Source organism: Callithrix jacchus, chromosome 3 (assembly GCF_049354715.1).
Source record: "Callithrix jacchus isolate 240 chromosome 3, calJac240_pri, whole genome shotgun sequence".
NCBI lineage: Eukaryota > Metazoa > Chordata > Mammalia > Primates > Cebidae > Callithrix > Callithrix jacchus.
Window position 1 is genome coordinate 121,251,457 of NC_133504.1, and position 19,612 is coordinate 121,271,068.

General features: G+C 39.9%; 1 protein-coding gene and 1 long non-coding RNA gene across 7 annotated transcripts in view; one reads left to right on the forward strand and one right to left on the reverse strand.

The window, feature by feature from the left end:
• LOC128931666 (uncharacterized) overlaps positions 1-19,612 on the forward strand; it is a 59,342-nt gene that overhangs the window by 13,178 nt on the left and 26,552 nt on the right. The window lies entirely within an intron of this gene.
• SHROOM3 (shroom family member 3) overlaps positions 15,188-19,612 on the reverse strand; it is a 371,721-nt gene continuing 367,296 nt past the window's right edge. For all 6 annotated transcript variants that reach the window (XM_078367044.1, XM_035293492.3, XM_008993138.5 and 3 more), the window contains one exon: positions 15,188-16,176. In XM_078367044.1, coding sequence (XP_078223170.1) covers positions 15,808-16,176 — 369 coding nt within the window. In that variant the 3' untranslated portion in view covers positions 15,188-15,807. The remainder of the gene's footprint in view (positions 16,177-19,612) is intronic.

Consider the following 19,612-nt stretch of genomic DNA (forward strand, 5'->3'; position numbering starts at 1 on the left):
AAGGTGCCACATTCTAAGGTAGCATGTTCTGAACGCCATCACATGTAACCACCACCCTGAGCAAGACACAGAATATTTCTAACATCCAGTAAAATCCCTTTTGCCATCCACAACCACTTTCTCATTTCTGTCATTACTTTTGTCTGTCTAGAATAGAACCTTATATAAACAAAGTATGTATTCTTGTGTGTGTGAATTCTTTGGCTTAATACAATGGTTTTATAATTTATTCATGTTGTTACATTATCAATAGTGAATTCTTTTTTATTAGTAGTATTCTGTGGCATTCACTTAGAGCAATTTGGTTTACATGTTTACGTGTTGATGGACATTTGGGTGACTACTGTGGTTCAAGCTGCTGTGAACATTTTTGTACAAGTGTTTGTATGGTGATACATTTTCTTTTCTCTGTAGTAATTATCTAAAAGTGAAATAGCTAGCACTTTGGGAGGTTGAGGTGGGCGGATCACGAGGTCAAGAGATCAAAGACCATCCTGGCCAACATGGTGAAACCCCATCTCCACTAAAAATACAAAAATTAGCTGGGCGTGGTGGCAGGTGCCTGTGGTCCCAGCTACTCGGGAGGCTGAGGCGGAAGAATCGCTTGAACCCAGGAAGCAGAGGTTGCAGTGAGCCGAGATTGTACCACTGCACTCCAGACTGGCACCAGAGCAAGACTCTGTCTCAAAAAATAAAAAGAAATTGCTAGATGGTACTATAAATATGTTTAATTTTGTGACTACCAAAGTTTGCTAAAGTGGCTTACATGCTCATCAGCAATGCATGAGGACTCAGTTTCCTGCATTTCTCACCAACACTTGATCTCAGTCATTCTAGCGAAGGTGTAATGGACTCTCACTGTTTTAACTTTCCATTTCCCTGATAATTTAAAGACATTGGCTATTTGTACATCTTCTTCTGTCAATGGCTATCTAATTATTTTTCCAGGCTTTATATTTATATTTTTTTATTTGTATTTATATGTGCATGTAATACAGCGTTCAAAGCACACTACCCCAAAATATAGCACCTTGGCATTTGAGAAAACAGTAGAACAGAACAGTAGAAGTATCTTGATCTTCTCCTGCCATTCTCCCCTAAAGCAGGCCCTAAAATAACTCTGACTTTCCTCTAAAGTTGGTCATAAGACCTTCATTCCAAAGGGGTCCTCCCTATATCCAGAGAAAGGAAATAAAGACACAGAGAAGAATCTGAACAAGCAGGCTTGCTAAGTTTCACTCCATTTATCATCATTAGATCAGATTGCTTTGTCTAATCACTCTTCTACATGACTATCTACTCTCCATCAAACCTAAGCATGAAAAGATACACTTTTTCCTGTTTCTCTGGGCCTTCATTCTTAAAGGCTCCCATGTCATATAAAACTTAAATAAATTTGTGGGATTTTTTTTTCTTGTTAATCTATATTTTGTCTCAGCCATGAACCTTGTGATGGGTTAAAAAAAATACTTTTGCTCCCCTACATATAAATAAATATATTTGTATTTATACATTATAGGTATATTTCCTTTTTAAAAAGCTGTGTTTGCAAGATTTATTTAAATTTTATGTGTATTTGGGATGGCTAAAGAGGGAATTGATATAGATCATGAAAGGGTCTAGATCCCCAGCCAAGCTACCCCCGGTGCTTTGAGCCTAGCAGGGGATGGGGTGCAGAGACTGGCTGTTGGCAGAGCAGAACTGAAGATCGTAAAGAAAAGCAGAGGTCAAGAATCAATGCCTCCATCACCTCTGGATTCAGTACCACCAAAGCAAGCATCACTCCCCTTACACTACCCACCCTCCCACCGCACTTTGGGGTGAAATTTTCTAGCTCCCCACCTACAGCACATAGCCCCACCACAGGCATCTCTCCTTGCAACCTACCGTTGAGATACTTCACTAGGTTCCTCTCTTGGGTCAAAATCTTCATAAGCATGAATTTTGGTGGTTGGATAAATTCCATAGAATGGATATCTTGTTACTTATTCTTCTACTCATTTCCATTTTCCATCAGCAATATATAAGGGTTTTGATTTCTGTAGATCCTTGCCAATACTTGTTATTTTTCAGTTTTTAAATTTTATTATTATTTTTTACTATAGCCATCCTAGTGGGTATGGAGTTGTATGTCATGATTTTGATTTGCATTTCCCTAATGACCGATAATGACCAGCATCTTTTCATGTGCATTTTGCCCATTTGTATATTTTCATTGAAGAAATGTTTATTCAGATCCTTTACCCTTTTAAAACAGTGTTTATCTTTTTATTATTGAGTTGTAAGAGTTCTTTACATGTTCTGGATACAAGTCCCTTATTAGGTATATGATTTGCAAAAGATTTTTCCCATCATGTGGTTTGTCTTTTTGCTGTTTTTCCCCCTAAATTATTCCTTTTTTGTAGCTTTTGTTTCTTTTCTTATTTTTAATTGACACATAATTGTACATATTTATGGGGTACAGTGTGATATTTTAATATGTGCCTATACAGTGTGGAATGACAAATCAGGGTAATTAGCAGATCTGCTACCTCAAATACATATTATTTCTTTGTATTTGGAATGTTCAAAATCTGCTTTTAGCTATTTGAAAATATATAATAAATTGTTGTTGCTTATACTCACCCTAGAGTGGTGTAGAGCAGTAGAATTGATTCCTCCCATCTAGCTAGCTGTACTTTTGTGTCCATTAACCAACCTTGGGCCATCCCACTCTCCCCTCTACCCTTCCCCACCTCTGCTAATCACTGTTCTACTCTCCACTTCTATGAGATCAACTTTTTTAGCCTCCACTATGAGTGAGAGAATACTGTATTTGTCTTTGTATCTGGCTTATTTCACTTAACATAATGTCCTCCTAGCTCCTCCAAGTTATCATGAATGAAAGAAATTTGTTCTTTTTATGGCTAAATAGTATTCCATTGGGTATATATGCCACATTTTCTTTATCCATTCATCTGTTAACTAACACTTAGGTTGAGTACATATTGGCCTATTGTGAATAGTGCTGGAATAAACATGGGGGTGCAGATACCTCTTTGACATAGTAACTTCCTTTCTTTTCAATATATATCCAGTAGTGAGATTGCTGGATTATGTGATAGTTCTGTTTTTAATTTTTGAAGAACCTCTGTTCAGTTTTCCATAATGGCTGTACTAATTTACATTCCCACCAAGAGTGTATAAGAGTTCCCCCTTTTTCACATCCTTGCCAGCATTTATTTTTTGTCTTTTTGATAAGAGCTGTTCTAATTGGAGTGACATGATATCTCACTGTGATTTTGATTTTCATTTCTCTGATGTTGAAAATTTAGTGATGTTGAGCATTTTTTCATATACCTCTTGGCCATTTGTATCCTTCTTTTGAGAAATGTTTATTGAACTCATTAGCCCATTTTAAAATCAGATTATTAGGTTTTTTTGGCATTGAATTGTTTGAGGTTTTATGCTGGATACGAGTCTTGTGTCAGATAAATAGTTGGCAAATATTTTCTCTTGTTTTGCAGATTGTCTTTTTAGTCTGTTCATTTTTGCCTTTTGCTATGCAGAAACTTTCTAGCTTGACATTTGTCTATTTTTGCTTTTTAGTTTGTCTTTGTCTATTTTTGCTTTTGTTGACTGTAATTTTGAGGTCCTCTTCATAAAAATCTTCTCCCAGACCATTGTCCTAAAGTGCTTTTCCTATGATTTTTTTTTTTTTTTTTTTTTTTTTTGAGACAGGATCCAACTCTGTTACCCAGGCTGGAGTGCTGTGATGCAGCCATGACTCACTGCAGCCTTGACCTTTCAGGCTCAAGCAGTCCTTCCATCTCGGCCTCCTGAGTAGCTGGGACCACAGGTGTGTACTGCCATACCTGGCTAATTTTTTGTGTTTATTTTTGTAGAGATGGGGTCTCTCTATGTTTCCCAGTCTAGTCTCAAACTCCTGGGATCAAGTGATCCTCTCACCTCAGCCTCCCAAAGTGCTGGGATTACAGGCACAAACCACTGCACCTGGTTTTCCCCTGTTTTCTTCAGTAATTTCATAGTTTCAGGTCTTATATTCAAGCCTTTAATCTATATTTAATTGATTTTTTTTAACAGAGTGAGAGGGATCTACTTTTATTTTTATACAACTGGATATCCAGTTTTCCAGTACCACTTATTGAAAAGACTGATCCTTCCTCAATGAATGTTCTTGATATATTTGTTGAAAATCTGTTGGGTATAAATATGTGGATTTATTTCTGGATTCTCTGTTCTGTTCCATTGGTCTATGGCTCTGGTTTTATGCCAGTATCATGCTGTTTTTCTTACTATAGCTTTGTAGTATATTTTGAAGCCTGGTTGTATAGTGCCTCCAGCTTTGATGTTTTTGGTTTTTAGTTTAGTTTAGTTTTGCTCTGCTCTGGATTGCTTTGGCTATTTGGAGTCTTCTGTGGTTCCGTGCGAATTTTAGAATTTTTTTTTCTATTTTTGTGAAAAATATCATTGGTGTTTTGATAGGGATTGTATTGAATCTATAGATAGCTTTTGGTTGTCTGGTCATCTTCACAATATTAATTCTTCCAAGCCATGAACACAGAATATCTTTCCTTTTTTTTTTTTAAATCCTCTTACATTTCTTTCATTGGTGTTTTATCATTTTTCTTCTAGAAATCTTTTGCCTCCTTGGTTCATTTTATGCCTAGACTTTTTATTATTATTTTTTGGTAGATATTGTAAGTGGGATGACTTTGACTTCTTTTTCTGCTACTTTGTTGATGGTGTATAGATACGTTACTGATTTTTGTATGTTGATTTTACACACTGCAACTTTACTGATTTTATCAGTTCTAAGAGTTTTCCGGTAGAGCTTTTTAGGGTTTTTATATATAATATTATGTTATCAGCAAACACAGAAAATTTGACTTCTTCCTTTTCAGTTTGGATGCCTTTTATTTCTTTCTGTTGCCTTATTGTTCTGGCTAGGAATTCCTGTACTATGTTGAATAAAAGTGGGTAAAATGGGCACTCTTGTGTTATTGTAGATTTTAGAGGAAAAGATTTCAGCTTTTTTCATTCAGTATGATCTTAATTGTGGGTCTGTCATATATGGCCTTTATTGTATTGAGCTATATTCTTTCTATACTTAGCTTGTTGAAAGTGAAGGTATGTTGAATTTTATCAAATGCTTTTTATATGTCTGTTGAGATGATCATGTTTTTTGCCCTTCATTTTATTAATGTAATGTATCATGTTTATTAATTTGCATATGTTAAACTGTCCTTGCATCCCTGGGATAAATCTCGCTTATGTATAGGGGATGATCTTTAATGTGCTGATGGATTCAGTTTGCTATTATTTTGCTGAGCATTTTTGTATCTATGTTCATCAGAAATACTGGCCTATGGGGGTGTGTGTGTGTGTGTGTGTGTGTGTGTCCGTCCGTCCGTCCGTCTGTCCTTGTCTGGTTTTGATATCAATACTGGAATACTGGCCTCACAGAATGAGTTTGGAAGAATTTCTTCCTCTCCAATTGTCTGAAAGAGTTTAAGAAGAATTAGCATTAGTCCTTCTTTAAATGTTTGGTGGACTTCCACAAAAAAGCCATTGGTTCCTGCGCTTTTCATTGATGGTAGACTTTCTTTATTACAGATTCAATCTTGTTACTTGTTGGTCTGTTTAGACTTCCTATTTCTTCTTGGTTCAGTCTTGGTAGGTTATATGTTTCCAGGAATTTATCCATTTTTGCCAGATTTTCTAACTTGTTGGTGCATAGTTGTTCATAATAGTTTCTAGTGATCCTTTGTATTTCTGTGATGTGAGTTGTAATGTCTCCGTTTTTGTTTCTGATTTTTTGGGGGTTCTCTTTTTGGTTAGTCTAGCAGTTTGTCAATTTTTTATCTTTAAAAAAAAACAACTTTTTATTTCATTTTTAAAATCGTATTTGCTTTTAGTCCCAATTTTATTTCTTTCTGCTCTGATCTTTAGTATTTTTTTCCTTCTGATTTTGGGTTTGGTTTGTTCTTGCTTTTCTAGTTCCTTGAGATACACTGTTACATTGTTTATTTGAAACATTTAAACTTTTTTGATGTAGGTGTTTATTGCCATAAATCTTCTTCTTATACAGCTTTTGTTGTATTCCATAGGTTTCAGTATGATGTTTCTATTTTCATTTGTTTCCAATTTTTTTCTTTTTTTTTCTTTTTTTTTTTAGAGACAGGATCTTGCTGTGTTCCTCAGGCTGGAATGCAGTGGTGCAGTCATAGCTCATTGCAGCCTTGAACGCCTCAGCTCAAGGAATCCTCATGTCTTAGCCTCCTGAGTAGCAAGGACTATAGGAGACTGCCACTATGCCTAGCTCATTTTTAAAAAATATTTTGTAGATATGAAGTCCTGTTATGTTGTTCAGGCTTTCCTTGAACTCCTGGGCTCAAGCAATTATCCTGCCTCAGCCTTCCAAACGGATGGGATTGAAAACATGGCCACCGTGCCTGGCTAATTTCCTTCTTAACTTCTTCATTGACCCATTGGTCATTCAGGAACATGTTGTTTAATTTCCACATTTGTAAAATTCTTCTCATTGATTTCTATTTGTATTCCATTGTAGTCAGAAAAGATGGTTGACATAATTTTAATTATTTTAAATTTTTAAAGACTTGTTTTGTGGCCTGACATGGGGTTTATCTTGGAGAGTATCCCATGTGCTGATAAAAAGAATATGTATTGTGCAGCTCTTGGATGAAATGTTCTCTAAATGTCTGTTAGGTTCATTTGGTCTAAAGGACAGTTTAAATCCAATGTTTCTTTGTTAATTTTCTGTCTTGATCATTTGTCCAGTGCTGAGAGTGGGGTGTTGAAGTCTCCTTCAATTATTGTTTTCAAGTCGATGGGGAGACTTAGTTAAAGGGATTCCTCTTGGAATGTCAGGTGTGACATGGTCTACAAGCAGCTACATCAGCACTGGGTTTGAGGTTCAGGTGCTCAGAGTCTCATAAACCCATTGTGGCACTTGGGTCTTCGGGTGTAGATTTGCTCTCTGTGGCAGGGTTGGATGTAGGTTGCCCACACAGCCAGAATCTGTAACTCTGAGGCACTCCCTTGAAGCTCAGGCAGGGTTGTGGTGGATTCTTCCACTGTGTGCAGGGCATGGCACTGGCCCGACTCAGGAAGAACAAGGGTGCTCTGGAGATTTGGGCCTGGGGAGCAGGAGATGCCTGCAATTTGGGAACTCGAGCCAGTAGGGCTCAATGGCAACTCGGGTCCCATAAAGTGACCATGTAGTAGTGACTATAGACTAAGCTTGTCCAACCTATGGTGTGTGGGCCACACGTGTCCAGATAACTTTGAATGTGGCCCAACACAAATTTGTAAACTCTCTTAAAACATTTAGTTTTTTTTGTTGTTGTTGTTAAGCTTATCAGCTATTGTCATCTATCATTAGTGTTAGTGTATTTTATGTATGGCCCAAGATAATTCTTCTTCCACTGTGGCCCAGGGAAGCCAAAAGATTGGACACCCCTCCTCTAGACCTTGGGAGTGGGACTCAGCAGTCTCCAGAGAGAGAGGCCAGGTGTGGTGGCAGCAAGTGTCCCAGAATGGTGGAACACATCTGTCGTTTGGGCCATGGGGGAGCAGGGAACAGCAAGGGATAGCTTCACTTCCCAAGAAGGGGGATATCTCAGCAGTTCAGAAATGAGGGAGCTATTCCACCTCCAAGGAAGCGCAGGGTACTGGAGTTGTTTGGCCTGTAGGGCAGGGTGTCTCAGCTCATCCACTGCTCTATTTCCTTGGGACATGGGGAACTACATCAGCTCAGCCCTGGGATCGCAGCTGCTCAGCTTGGCCAAGGCACCAATTCCCCAAGGCCTGTGCTGCTTCAGGACTGGGAGGCATGACTGTTCTGGGTGGCCCAGGGACCATTTCCCTCAGCTTCAGGGCACTGCTTCAGTATAAGTCCTGAGGTACATGGCCACTCTGAGTGGCAGCTAAGGTTTCATTTTTTGGGATGCAGAGTGCTGCTTCAACTTAGGCATAGGAGAAGAGTGACTGCTCTGAGTGGCTTAGGTACTGATGCCAGGAGGCAGGATGCTACTTCAGCTCCGGCCTGAGAGCGTAGGTGGAGTGACTCCACCTATGCTTCACCCCATGGTAAGGCTGTAACAGCTACTTGCAGCTCAGCTTGGGGATGTCAGACCACTGGGATGGGGTGGTTTAGTGGCAGCTTAGCCTCAGCGATGAAAGGGAGTCGTGGCTATGCACCCCTGGAGCAAGACACACTCCATATGTAGTTTCAGTTCCAAGATGGTATAGGACAGTAGCCACGTGGGCTGTGGGCACAGCATGGTGTTGGCTCCTTCTCTGGGGAAGCACAGCTATGTGGACTCCAGGAAGCCCTCCCAGCTGGGCTGAGTGCCTGTGAGGACTGCAGGGGACCCCAGTGATATTTGTAGGTATCCAAGGTGCTGATGGGGATTTCTGGAATCTTCTTACCTCTTCACCAGAGGGAGAAGTTCTTCCTGGTTCTCAGCTAATCCCAGTTGGGCGACAGGGCAGTAAAGGTCCAGGATTTTCTTCCATTCTCTATTTGGTCATCCTGAGTTTTTCTGCTCATTGGGGTTTCTGTTACTTCTCGATGCACTGTGACACTCTCCCTCACTTATTTTTATTAAACTGTAGTTGTTTATTCATTGTTCTGGTTGTCATTACGAGTGGGAGGAGCACCAGGGGCTTCCAGCTGGCCATCTTGCTGAATGCCATAAATCTCCTATAGATAGAAGTCTTTATTTGGTACTTTCTACCGATTTCTGATGAATTTGATCTGAAGAGCTGTGGTTCTACTTTTGTTAGCAGACATATCATGTATCTTCTCAATTAGCGATGTGAACGCACATATTTAATCATCCAGAGTAATGATGAACACGCAGATTTCCTGCCCTTCCTCCCTCCCTACACATGCGGCTCTCTCATCTACCTGTAGAGGCACATTACTTAACCACACCGTAAACTGATTTTCTTCGTTTCTTCTTCCTAAGCACATTAAGTACATTACTTCTTAGTTAGCTTTTAACTGACATTTGCAAGGACTTACAATTTGTTTTTCTTTTTTGCGACAGAGGCTCACTCTGTCACCCAGGCTGGAGTGCAGTGGCACATCTCATCTCACTGCAACCTCCGCCTGCTGGGTTCAAGGAATTCTCCTGCCTCAGCCTCTGGAGTAGCTGGGACCACAGGCGTGCACCACCACACCTGGCTAAGTTTTATTATTTTTTTTAAGTAAAGACGGGGTTTCACTGTGCTGCCAGGCTGGTCTCGATCTCCTGACCTCAAATAATCCACCTGCCACAGTCTCCCAAAGGGCTGGGATTACAGGCTCAGTCTGTTTCAGAACAAACAGTACATTCAGCGATACATTATCAAACTGAGGTTGACCTTCTGAGTCAATTTGGACAATGTTGATTGTTTCTCATACCCTCCGCATAGGTTCCTTTTCTGCCTATCTACTCTCACTGGAAGGGACATCAGACTACCTTCCTGCCTTTTAATAAATCTGCTCCAAACCATTGCATACAAGATTAGGTATTCTATTTCTTTTTTTTTTTTCCTTTAATCTTTGAGGGAAGATGGCCTTTTAAAATTCTCATTCCAGTGCCCAGGAGCTGTCTTTGAGTTGTTTCTTTTTATCAAGTCAATTATCATTACTACAAAATAAAGCCAGTTTCTATATTCTGTTCTATTAGAGATGAGGACTAGCTCTCATTCACTGTTAAACATATTTAAACAACATTGTACCATCTTCTTTAGATTTTTTTTAGCTTAAAATGTGGTGAGATTCTTAATTTTCCTTTCAAATTAAAAGAAAAATACCTGGGCATGGCGGCTCACACCTGTAATCCCAGCACTTTGGGAGGCTGAGGCAGAGACAGGAGGATTGCTTCAGCCCAGGAGTTTGAGACCAGCCTGGGCAACATAGGGAGACCCCCATCTCTACAAAACAAAAAATAAAAATAAATTAGCCAGGTGTGGTGGCTCATGTCTGTGGTCCCATCTACTTGGGAGGCTGAAGCAGGAGGATCGCCTGAGCCTGGGAGTTCGAGGCTATGGTAGCTATGATTGTGCCACTGCACTTCATGTATAAATATGAATTATTTTAGGAATAAGAGAACAGGAAGGTATGACAGTTGAAGACGTTGAGACAGACAAAAATGCATTTGGAGACACACCAAGATAGACATAGACATATACAGAGGTATACAGAGAGATACCTTAACAGAAAGCTACCTTAACACCTTACACATGCTCTTAAATCAGCCTTAATCCAAATCTGTTGATGTAGATACTTTGAGTAATATAGGTGCATGGAGCACATTTGAGGAAAACATAAATGAGAAACTGCTTTCCTTATGACACCATCTCCTTCAGGAGATATGCTGTTCATTTTATAGGCGCTATTTTCTTTATTATCTAAGAAATGGTTCTTACAGAATCAGCAACTATAAAATTATATATATCAGAAGATAATGCCAGGGTATATATGTAGGACAACATATCTGTGACAGCTGTCAACTTATTGCCTCTCAGCTCCAGATTAACCCTTCAATTAAGTGTCTGTGGTCATGGGCAGGGTCCCTTTAAGCATCTCCTCTTTACAGTCAGCATGATGTTAAGCTCTCTCCATAGGGGGCGCTGTTGGGGCCATTTGTGGCTGCTGCCTGGTGGGTCAGTGATATGGGTGTGAGGACATCTGATGGAGTTCTGCTCCAACCACTGCCTACAAGGTGGTGCCTTGGGACCCTGCAGCCTTATTCTGGCCATAACCACCTTCTGGGCCTGTGGATTACAAACTTGAGCCCTGAAAGATTCTTGCTGCATCAGTGCCCGGAAGGCCTACTGCCAACACCGGCTCCTCACTCTCTACAGATCCTGTGTGGATTATCTGCGACCTGGAGGGTTCCCACTGAGCAGCCATGCCTGCTGCAGGCCCCCACTCTCTACACAGCCAGGCCGTTGGTTGCTGGTGGACTGCCCCTGCCTGCATTCTAGAGGTTTGCTTGCTATGTGCTCAGGGACTGCAAACCAGTTCCAGCCTGGGCAAACCAGCTAAGTTCTCTGCTATGTGGGTCGAGTTCAGTTCTCCAAGGAGGTCTGAACCTCAGGCTTGGGACTCTTTCCCAGTTTGTCTTTCCTTGAGTACTCTTCCTTAGTTCTAGGGTACCACAGAGAATTTCCTCATGTCCTATAGTCATTAATTAGAATTTAATAACTTTATATATATTAAATTTCCCCTGTTCAACCCACTGTAAAGCAATAGCAATACTGATGTTTTAGCAAGAAATACAGCTGCCTTTCCACTTAGAGAAGAATATATAGAATGAAGTAGGAATAAATGAGCCAGCCTAATTTTGATTTTAGAGTTTTGAAATTGGATGACAGCTGCTTTCATTTCTCAAAGGAAATGAATACAGTCTTGTTTCATTAGCTAGACTGTCAAATCCATGCCAGGAGAGAGGTTCTAACTCACGTAGCATAACATTTGTGTTGAAGCAACAGGAATCTGATTCTCACTGAATCAGTAGAGTTCCCACTGAAAAGGCCAGTTGATTAATTTCAGTCAGGGCAGAACTTAAAATTGCTGGCAATGTGTGATGAAACTGATTCCTTTTGAGGAAAAATAATTAGTGCAATTAAATCTGAATAAGTGCATAATTTGTTTAAAACAGATCGAAGGAAGAATGAACAGGAGAAAAAAACATCTGTATCACAACCTTGGGGATTATATAAAAGTAGACAGTATAAACATAATAATATAGCTAATAGAATAAATATGACAGGACTTTCAACTTCTGAGCTTATTTTTATTTTTAAACTTAACTTCAATTTCTCTATTTTTAAAATTAATTATTAAATTCATGCTAGTCTTATTGTGATCATAACAGTAGGAACTACACAGATGATTGGCAGTGGCTCTCAAATGTTTAAATATTCAGAATAACACGGGAAACCTGCGGAAATGCAGATTCCAGCAGACTTGGTTATCTCATAGCAATTGGTTTTAACAAGCATTCCAAGGATTCTGATGCAGATTGTTATCTCGACCACACTTTGGGAAATCATGAGTTTCCGAATGAGCTCCCATTAAGAAATGTGAAATTTTATTTAGAAATAAGACAACTGTTTATATGTCCATTTCTGATATTAAAATGGTCTTTATCATTTTATCCTATGCATCCCAAAGAGTTAGGGAGCAAGAAATAGTTTGTCCCCAATAATGTATTCCTGTGTAGAAAAGCCCCTTCATGTTCACCTGACCACTTTACACTAGGTAATGAAGTTATTTTTGGCTGTAGTTCTTCCTTTTTCTAATAATAAGGTGAATAAAACTCATGTTGTTCTAAAAGGAAACTAACTCCGTCCTAACAATGAAGCCAGCACTATCATGGACAATTAAACTGAAGAGAAGTAAATTTGGAACCATATTAAGAATAAAAAGCCAACATTTCCCTAGGTATCCAGAGAGCCAGTATCTTAATAAGAGATGCCTGAGTAACATACAAGTTTAAAGGCAGAGCCTAAAGCATATATTTGCCATTTAAACTCATGATTTTAGATGAGATATGAACAACGGAGGAATTGGAAAACTGGGTTGTCCCAGGCTGTTTCTCCTTTATAGCTCCCTCAAAGGACCTCAGTTAGCCCACGCTCCTCACCTCAAAAGACAGGCACTGATTCTTAGGCGTGGACCGAAACTTGCTAATCATCTAGTCTGGAAACCAGCTGTGCAAAACAAACCTTAAAATGTTCCCCTAGAGCAAAGGAAAATATGTTTGGTTTCGACAGCTCGGGCACTTTCACTGTGGATCCTCCCTTCATTGTTTGGGGTTAAGTGGCCACCACAAGAAACAAAACATGAGCATGAGAAATGGCTGAGTCAACCAACACTTAGCGCCATGCCCAGGAACTTCTCAAATGGCCCAGGAAGCAGAGGCCTCCGGATTTTTTTGCAGGATGTTGTCCTTTCCTGGAATTTTGCAGGTGGCTGGAGTATCTGCATTTGGAGTATTGCAAGATTATCTCACCTGATTTCTGACTGGAAGTTTATCTCCAAAATGATCACATCCACAGAGACAGTTATTAAATGGGAGCAAACAGTCTCAGCAACCTCACGTGTCCCAAAATCCTGACCAGCAACATGCTCCTGACTGTATTCATGGTCTTGACAAAAGATATCATTGGGAGAAAGGGTGGTTACTACTGCAAATGAGCTTTTTTTAAATAGAGAAGAATGCAAATTGGGAAAGGGGTAAATACATAGATTTCTAGTTAAAAGCATTTAAAAGGAAACTTTGCAAATTTGGTTAGTGATTTCTTTAAAGCACAGAGGTCAAGTCCTATTACAGTAAATATCACATCCACCTAAAAATCAGATTTCAGAGTCTCACTTGGTACCTTATTCATTTCACACAACAGAACAATGTTTCCATATAGTGAAAGGAATGGATACAATCCTAGGAGTGTCTCAAGCTTTCAGATGTTTGTGGCATGCCAAGCAGCATAGTTTGTTTCTCTGCTGTGGTAGTCACTTTTACGTCTGTTACTTAGAAAAGTGGCTGGGTGCAGTGGCTTATAACTGTAATCCCAGCACTTCTGGGGCTGAAGTGGGAGGATCTCTTGAGCCCAGGAGTTTGAAACCAGCCTGGGCAACATAGCAAGACCAATATCTCTATTAAAAAAAATCAAAAAATTGGCCAGGCATAGTGGTGCACACCTGTGGTCCCAGCTACTCAGGAGGCTGAGATGGGAGGATGGCTTGAGCCTCAGAGGTTGAGACCGCAATGAGCTGTGATCAAACCGCGATGCTCCAGCCTGGGCAACACAGTAAGACCCTTTCTTAGGAAAATAAATAAAAGTTATTAAGAAAGACTGAATATATAAAATGTTTCCCAGTCAAATCCTGAAAAATGGTCATCTTGAAGAGTGTTGGGAACTGGGAGCCCCCTGGATTCCTCTGAGGAATTTCACTAAGAAGAGCTGTAGATGTTTGCTGGCTAGCTTCCATCTAGCTTGGTTTGTGAGGGCTTATTATCAGCAAGACACACAGGTAGTTACTGACAGAGTTAATTTCGGGATCCCATGTTGCCCTAAGTCTGATGATCATGCAGTGTGGCTAATGAATGCTGTCACTGGTTCTACTGCTTCCCTGGGAGATGCGACTTCTGAATGAAAACATGGGACCCTGGACACCAAGGTCCTGTCTTATTTGTATCAATGGAGTCATGTAGCATATAAGCTCCAAAGAATAAAGCAGTAGCTTTGGTTGACTGTATACAGGAAATTTCTGGATGGCCATTTGGCTCTAAGTTAATCAAAAGACATCTCTATTGGGGACCCAAACTACAATTTTGATATTCTTACCTAGGAGATAAAACTTCATTAAGTAATTAACATGTACTAAGGGGGAGAAGGGATATTTGGTTCTCTTATCTTTTTTTTTCAACTTCAAAATTTTACTCCCCCAATATTCTATGACCAGCTGCTATGAAACTCCTCAGCCACAACAAAGGTGGCCACCAGCCACAGATCAAACATGAAATAACAAATCTACCTAAAGCCCAGCTTGGGATGTACCACTTGCTTAAATTATTAGGGTATTGCCGTCTCCAGCAGCTGTAAACATAGCCTGGCTGCCAGCCCTAACCTCCTCATCCTTCCAGTTTGTTATTATGGGATTACAAAGTAACTTCTGAGATGTTATTATTGAAACACGATAAAGCAAAATCAGTCTTCAGAGGTTAAGGAGGGAGTTTTTAATCAAGTGTGGTTGACAGGCTTGATATTGTAGGAAAACTTTTTTTTTTTTTTTAAAGCATCATTAAACAACAGCCTCAATAAACAGGCTGTATTTAGCCCAAATCTTGTTCAGGAGAACAGCATGGGTTCTGTTTTGAATTGGCTTGGATTCTGGACTTCCTCTTCCTATTACATAGGTCTGAGAGTTGTCTTTGTTAATAAAATTTAGCTTTGTTTCCCCACCAGTGATAATGACATGAAGCACCAGGAAATGATGCAATAACCACGGTACACAAGGCCTTCCTCCTGGGGAAGGTGTGACACAGGAGAAGAGCCGGGGAGGACTCCCCCATACTGTCCAGTGAAGTGCAGAATACCTGCTCATGTTTGTAAAAATAAGACAAGTCAGGAATGCAAGAAAAAAAGTCTTCACGCTCAATGTGACTATCTTTGGAATTCATTTCATTAAGGTTTTCACAAAATACAAAGCTCAAACGTAATTATCTACGTCCACCACAAAACAGAATCAAGTAAGTGGTTAGCACAACAAACAATGATCGTTTCCATTTTAAAAAATATAAATAACAATGTTCAAGGTTTTACAATTTCTTCTTAGTGTGTGTCTTTTTAAGGCTTTATGTTGCAGACCCTTCATTAATGGTACTTGTACCCTGCCATCAGGATACACTGCCCACCAGCAAGGAAGGCCACTGTGGATACATTCCTGAGGGGGACACACACGGATCCATGTTGCCTCAGCCTGTTAAAGACTAAATGATCAAACACCCTCCAATCAGTTCTGTTTCATTAACTTACTTTCTACTACAAAGTAATAATAGAAAGGGGTATGTGTCCAGCAGCATTCAAGCTCTCAGAAGATCAATCAGGAAGGGCAAGAAGGAAAAAACAGGCTTCCTCCTGGAGAGAATTTTTTTCCTTTCATCCAGAACAAACACCAATAACCCAGATAGTTCAAACAGTGGTTTGTACTGAAACATTTTTCAGATTAAATAGTGTTGATAGAAACAGTCATCTTTTGGTTGGGTATTTTAGAAGAGGTTAAAGTGGAGAGGGTAATGTTGGGAAAATACCACCGAAAGTACAGCTCCCGGTAGGAGTGGGCTCACTCGTGAGGTCTGGGGGCAGAGCCAGGGCCCCGGCCTTGGGAATGAAATCCGAGGGCAGGCTCTCCAGCAGACACTTGACCTGCTCCTGGCCCAGCTTGATCTTGTCGTCCAGTTTCCGCTGCTCGATGAGGAGTGTGGACTTCATTTTCACGAAGTGCTGGTAGTCCTGGAGCTGCTCCTCAGAAAGGTAATTGGCCAGGATGCCCAGCACCACCCGCTCCCTGCGATCCAGGTTCTCCTTCAGCTCCCGGGCATCCTCGTGCTGCCCAGCAAGGATCTTCCTTTTCTCATAGAGAGAGCTCTGCCAGGGCAAATTGGACAGATCAACAAAGGTCAGGGGAAAGGAGAAAAGAGCCAGACTCCCTGCAAGGACACCTCTGACAGGACTGGGAAATATCTATGCTCGATTCCTATTGTCACTCTAAGGAGGCTAACTGTTTGAAAATCAGCTTATTATCTTTATATTGCATATTACAGCATTCTCTAATTTGTAATGTCATAGGGTAGCTTCAATTTGAGAAGTATTACTTTAAATTGGCTGGGAATAAAATTGCTTTTGGATTCTAGACTTAAAAAACCAATCATCAGCTGGGCATGGTGACTTTGGGAGGCCAAGAACAGGTGGATCACTTGAGGACAGGAGTTCAAAACCATCCTGACCAACATGAGGAAACCCCGTCTCTACTAAAAATACAAAAATTAGCTGAGTGTGGTCATGCATGCCTATTATACCAGCTCCTCAAGAGACTGGGGCATGAAAATCACTTGAACCCGGGAGGCAGAGGTTGCAGTTGAGTGGAGATTGTGCCACTGCACTCCAGCCTGGGTGACAGAGTGAGACTCTGTCTCAAAAATCATCATCAAGGTACCTTGAGGACTACACTAATACAGTGGTTCTCAAGGTGTGGTTGCTGGACCAGCAGTGGCATCACCCAAAATGCCCTCTTCCACCTCCTGAATCAAAAACTCTGGAGATGAGGCCCAGAAACCTGTTTTAACAAGCCTTCCAGATGATTCTTTTGTGGCTAAAGTTTGAGAACCTCTCCCTAATCCATAATAACAAGGGGATCATCATATTTCCCATCTCCAGAGAAGTCAGTTTCCACTTTTTCAGTTCTCTTTTGCAGGCCTCTGAATATAAAATGAGAGAAATTCTGTTCAACAATGATGGCAATGTTATGTTCTAAGAGTTTCTAAAACTTTTCTATGATATTGTAGCATATATTATCTTTAATGTGGTTTTCTATCCAACATGGTAACACATAACATTTTTAAATTAAAAAAAAAATTATACTTAACCATTCACACATTTTAGGCAAAGTAAGGAGACAAACCCACAGACAACATTATATTGAACAGGGAAAAGATGAAAGCATTCCCCCTGAGAACTGAAACAGACAAGGATTCCCACTTCCACCACTGCTATTTAACACCGTATTAGAAGTTCTAGCCAGAGCAATCAGACAAGAGAAAGGGCATCCAAATCGGTAAAGTGGGAGTCAAACTGTTGCTGTTTGCTGATGATATGATCCTATACCTAGAAAACCCTAAAGACTCATCCAAAAAGCTCCTAGATCTGATAAATTCAGTGAAGTCTCATGATACAAAATCAATGTACAAAAATCAGTAGCACTGCTATACACCAACAACAGCGATCAAGCTGAGAATCAAATTAACTCAACCACTTTTACAATAGCTGCAGACAAAACAAAACAAAACTTAGGAATATACCTTGAGGAGGTTAAAGACCTCCACAAGGAAAACTACAAAACACTGCTGAAAGAAATCACAGATGACACACACAAAAGGAAACATACTGTGCTCACGGATGGGTAGAATCAATATTGTGAAAATGACCACAATGCCAAAAGAAATCTACAAATTTGATGCAATTCCCATCAAAATACCACCATCATTCTTCATAGAACTAGAAAAAACAATCCTAAAATTCATCTGGAACCAAAAAAGGGCCTGCATAGCCAAAGCAAGACTAAGCAAAAGGAACAAATCTGGAGGCATCACATTACCAAACTTCAAACTATACTACGAAGCCACAGTCACACCAAAACATGATACTAGTATACAAACAGGCATGTAGACCAATGGAACACAACAGAGAACCCAGAAATAAAGCCAAAGACTTACTGCCAACTGGTCTTCGACAAAGCAAACAAAAACTAAGTGGGGAAAGGGCACTCTGTTCAACAAATGGTGCTGAGATAACTGGCAAGCCACGTGTAGAAGAATGAAACTGGATCCTTGTCTCTTACCTTATACAAAAATCAACTCAAGATGGATCAAGGACTGAAATCTAAGACCTGAAACTAAAATTCTAGAAGATTAACATTAGAAAAATACTTCTAGACATTGGCTTAGGCAAAGAGTTCATAACTAAGAATCCAAAAGTGAATGTGACAAAAACCAAAGATAAATGGATGGGACTTAAACTGAAGAGCTTTTGCACAGCAAAATAAAAACAGCGGAGTAAACAGACAATCCACAGAGTGGGAGAAGATCTTTGTAAACTATGTATCCAACAAAGAACTAATATCCAGAATCTAAAAATAAATCAGCAAGAAAAAAACAATCCCATCAAAAAGTGGGCAAAGGACATGAATAGACAATTCTCAAAATAAGATGGACAAATGGCCAAGAAACATGGAAAAACTGCTTAACATCTCTATTAGGGGAATGCAAATCAAAACCACAATGCAATGCCACGTTACTCCTGCAAGAATGGTCATAATCAAAAAATAATTTGGCATGGATGTGATAGAAAGGGAACACTCTACACCACTGGTGGAAATGTAAATGACTACAACCGCTATGGAAAACAATATGGAGATTCCTTAAAGAACTAAACTATATCTACCATTTGATCCAGCAATCCCACTACTGGTTATCTCACCAGAGGAAAGAAGTCATTATACAGAAAAGACACTTGCACACCCACGTTTACAGCAGCACAATTTGCAACTGCAAAAAAGGGAACCAGCCCTAAATGCCCATCAATTAACAAGTGGATAAAGAAAATGTGGTCTTTTCCACACCATGGAATACTACTCAGTCATTAAAAGGAATGAAATAATGGCATTCACAGCAACCTGGATGGAGGTGGAGACCATTATGCTAAGTGAAGGGATTCAGAAATGGAAAACCAAACATTGTATGTTCTCACTTTTAAGTGGGTGCTAAGCTATTGAGGATGCAAAGGCATAAGAAGGACAAAGGACTTTGGGGTCTTGGGGAAGGGTGGGAGGTGCTTGAGGGACTACACATTGGGTACAGCGTGCACTGCTCAGGTGATGGGTGCACCAAAATCACAGAAATCAACACTAAAGACCTTATCCATGTAACAAAACACCACCTGTTCCCCAAAAACTTACTGAAATTTTAACAAAGTGGTTCAGGAAAATTGAAATGAAAATCAATAAATAAAATCACTTAAGTATATACCTCAAGACAAATAGCTTATGTAGGGTTATCAAAGGCTCATGTGTCTTTGCCCTAAATTCCCCTAAACTAGCCTGTCACATCTTACAGACTAATGCCTAGGGGGAAAGTGAAGAGTTACAGGCTTATTGGCATAAGTTTCTTTTCCCTATACAGAGAAACAGACCTAAAAACAAACCCGAGTGACTGAATTTGAAGATGCCTTTCAAAGTACCATAGAGATATAAATTACAAAACTGAGAATTTTTTCAGCACCTCCCTTAAAAAATACATAAAATATTTTA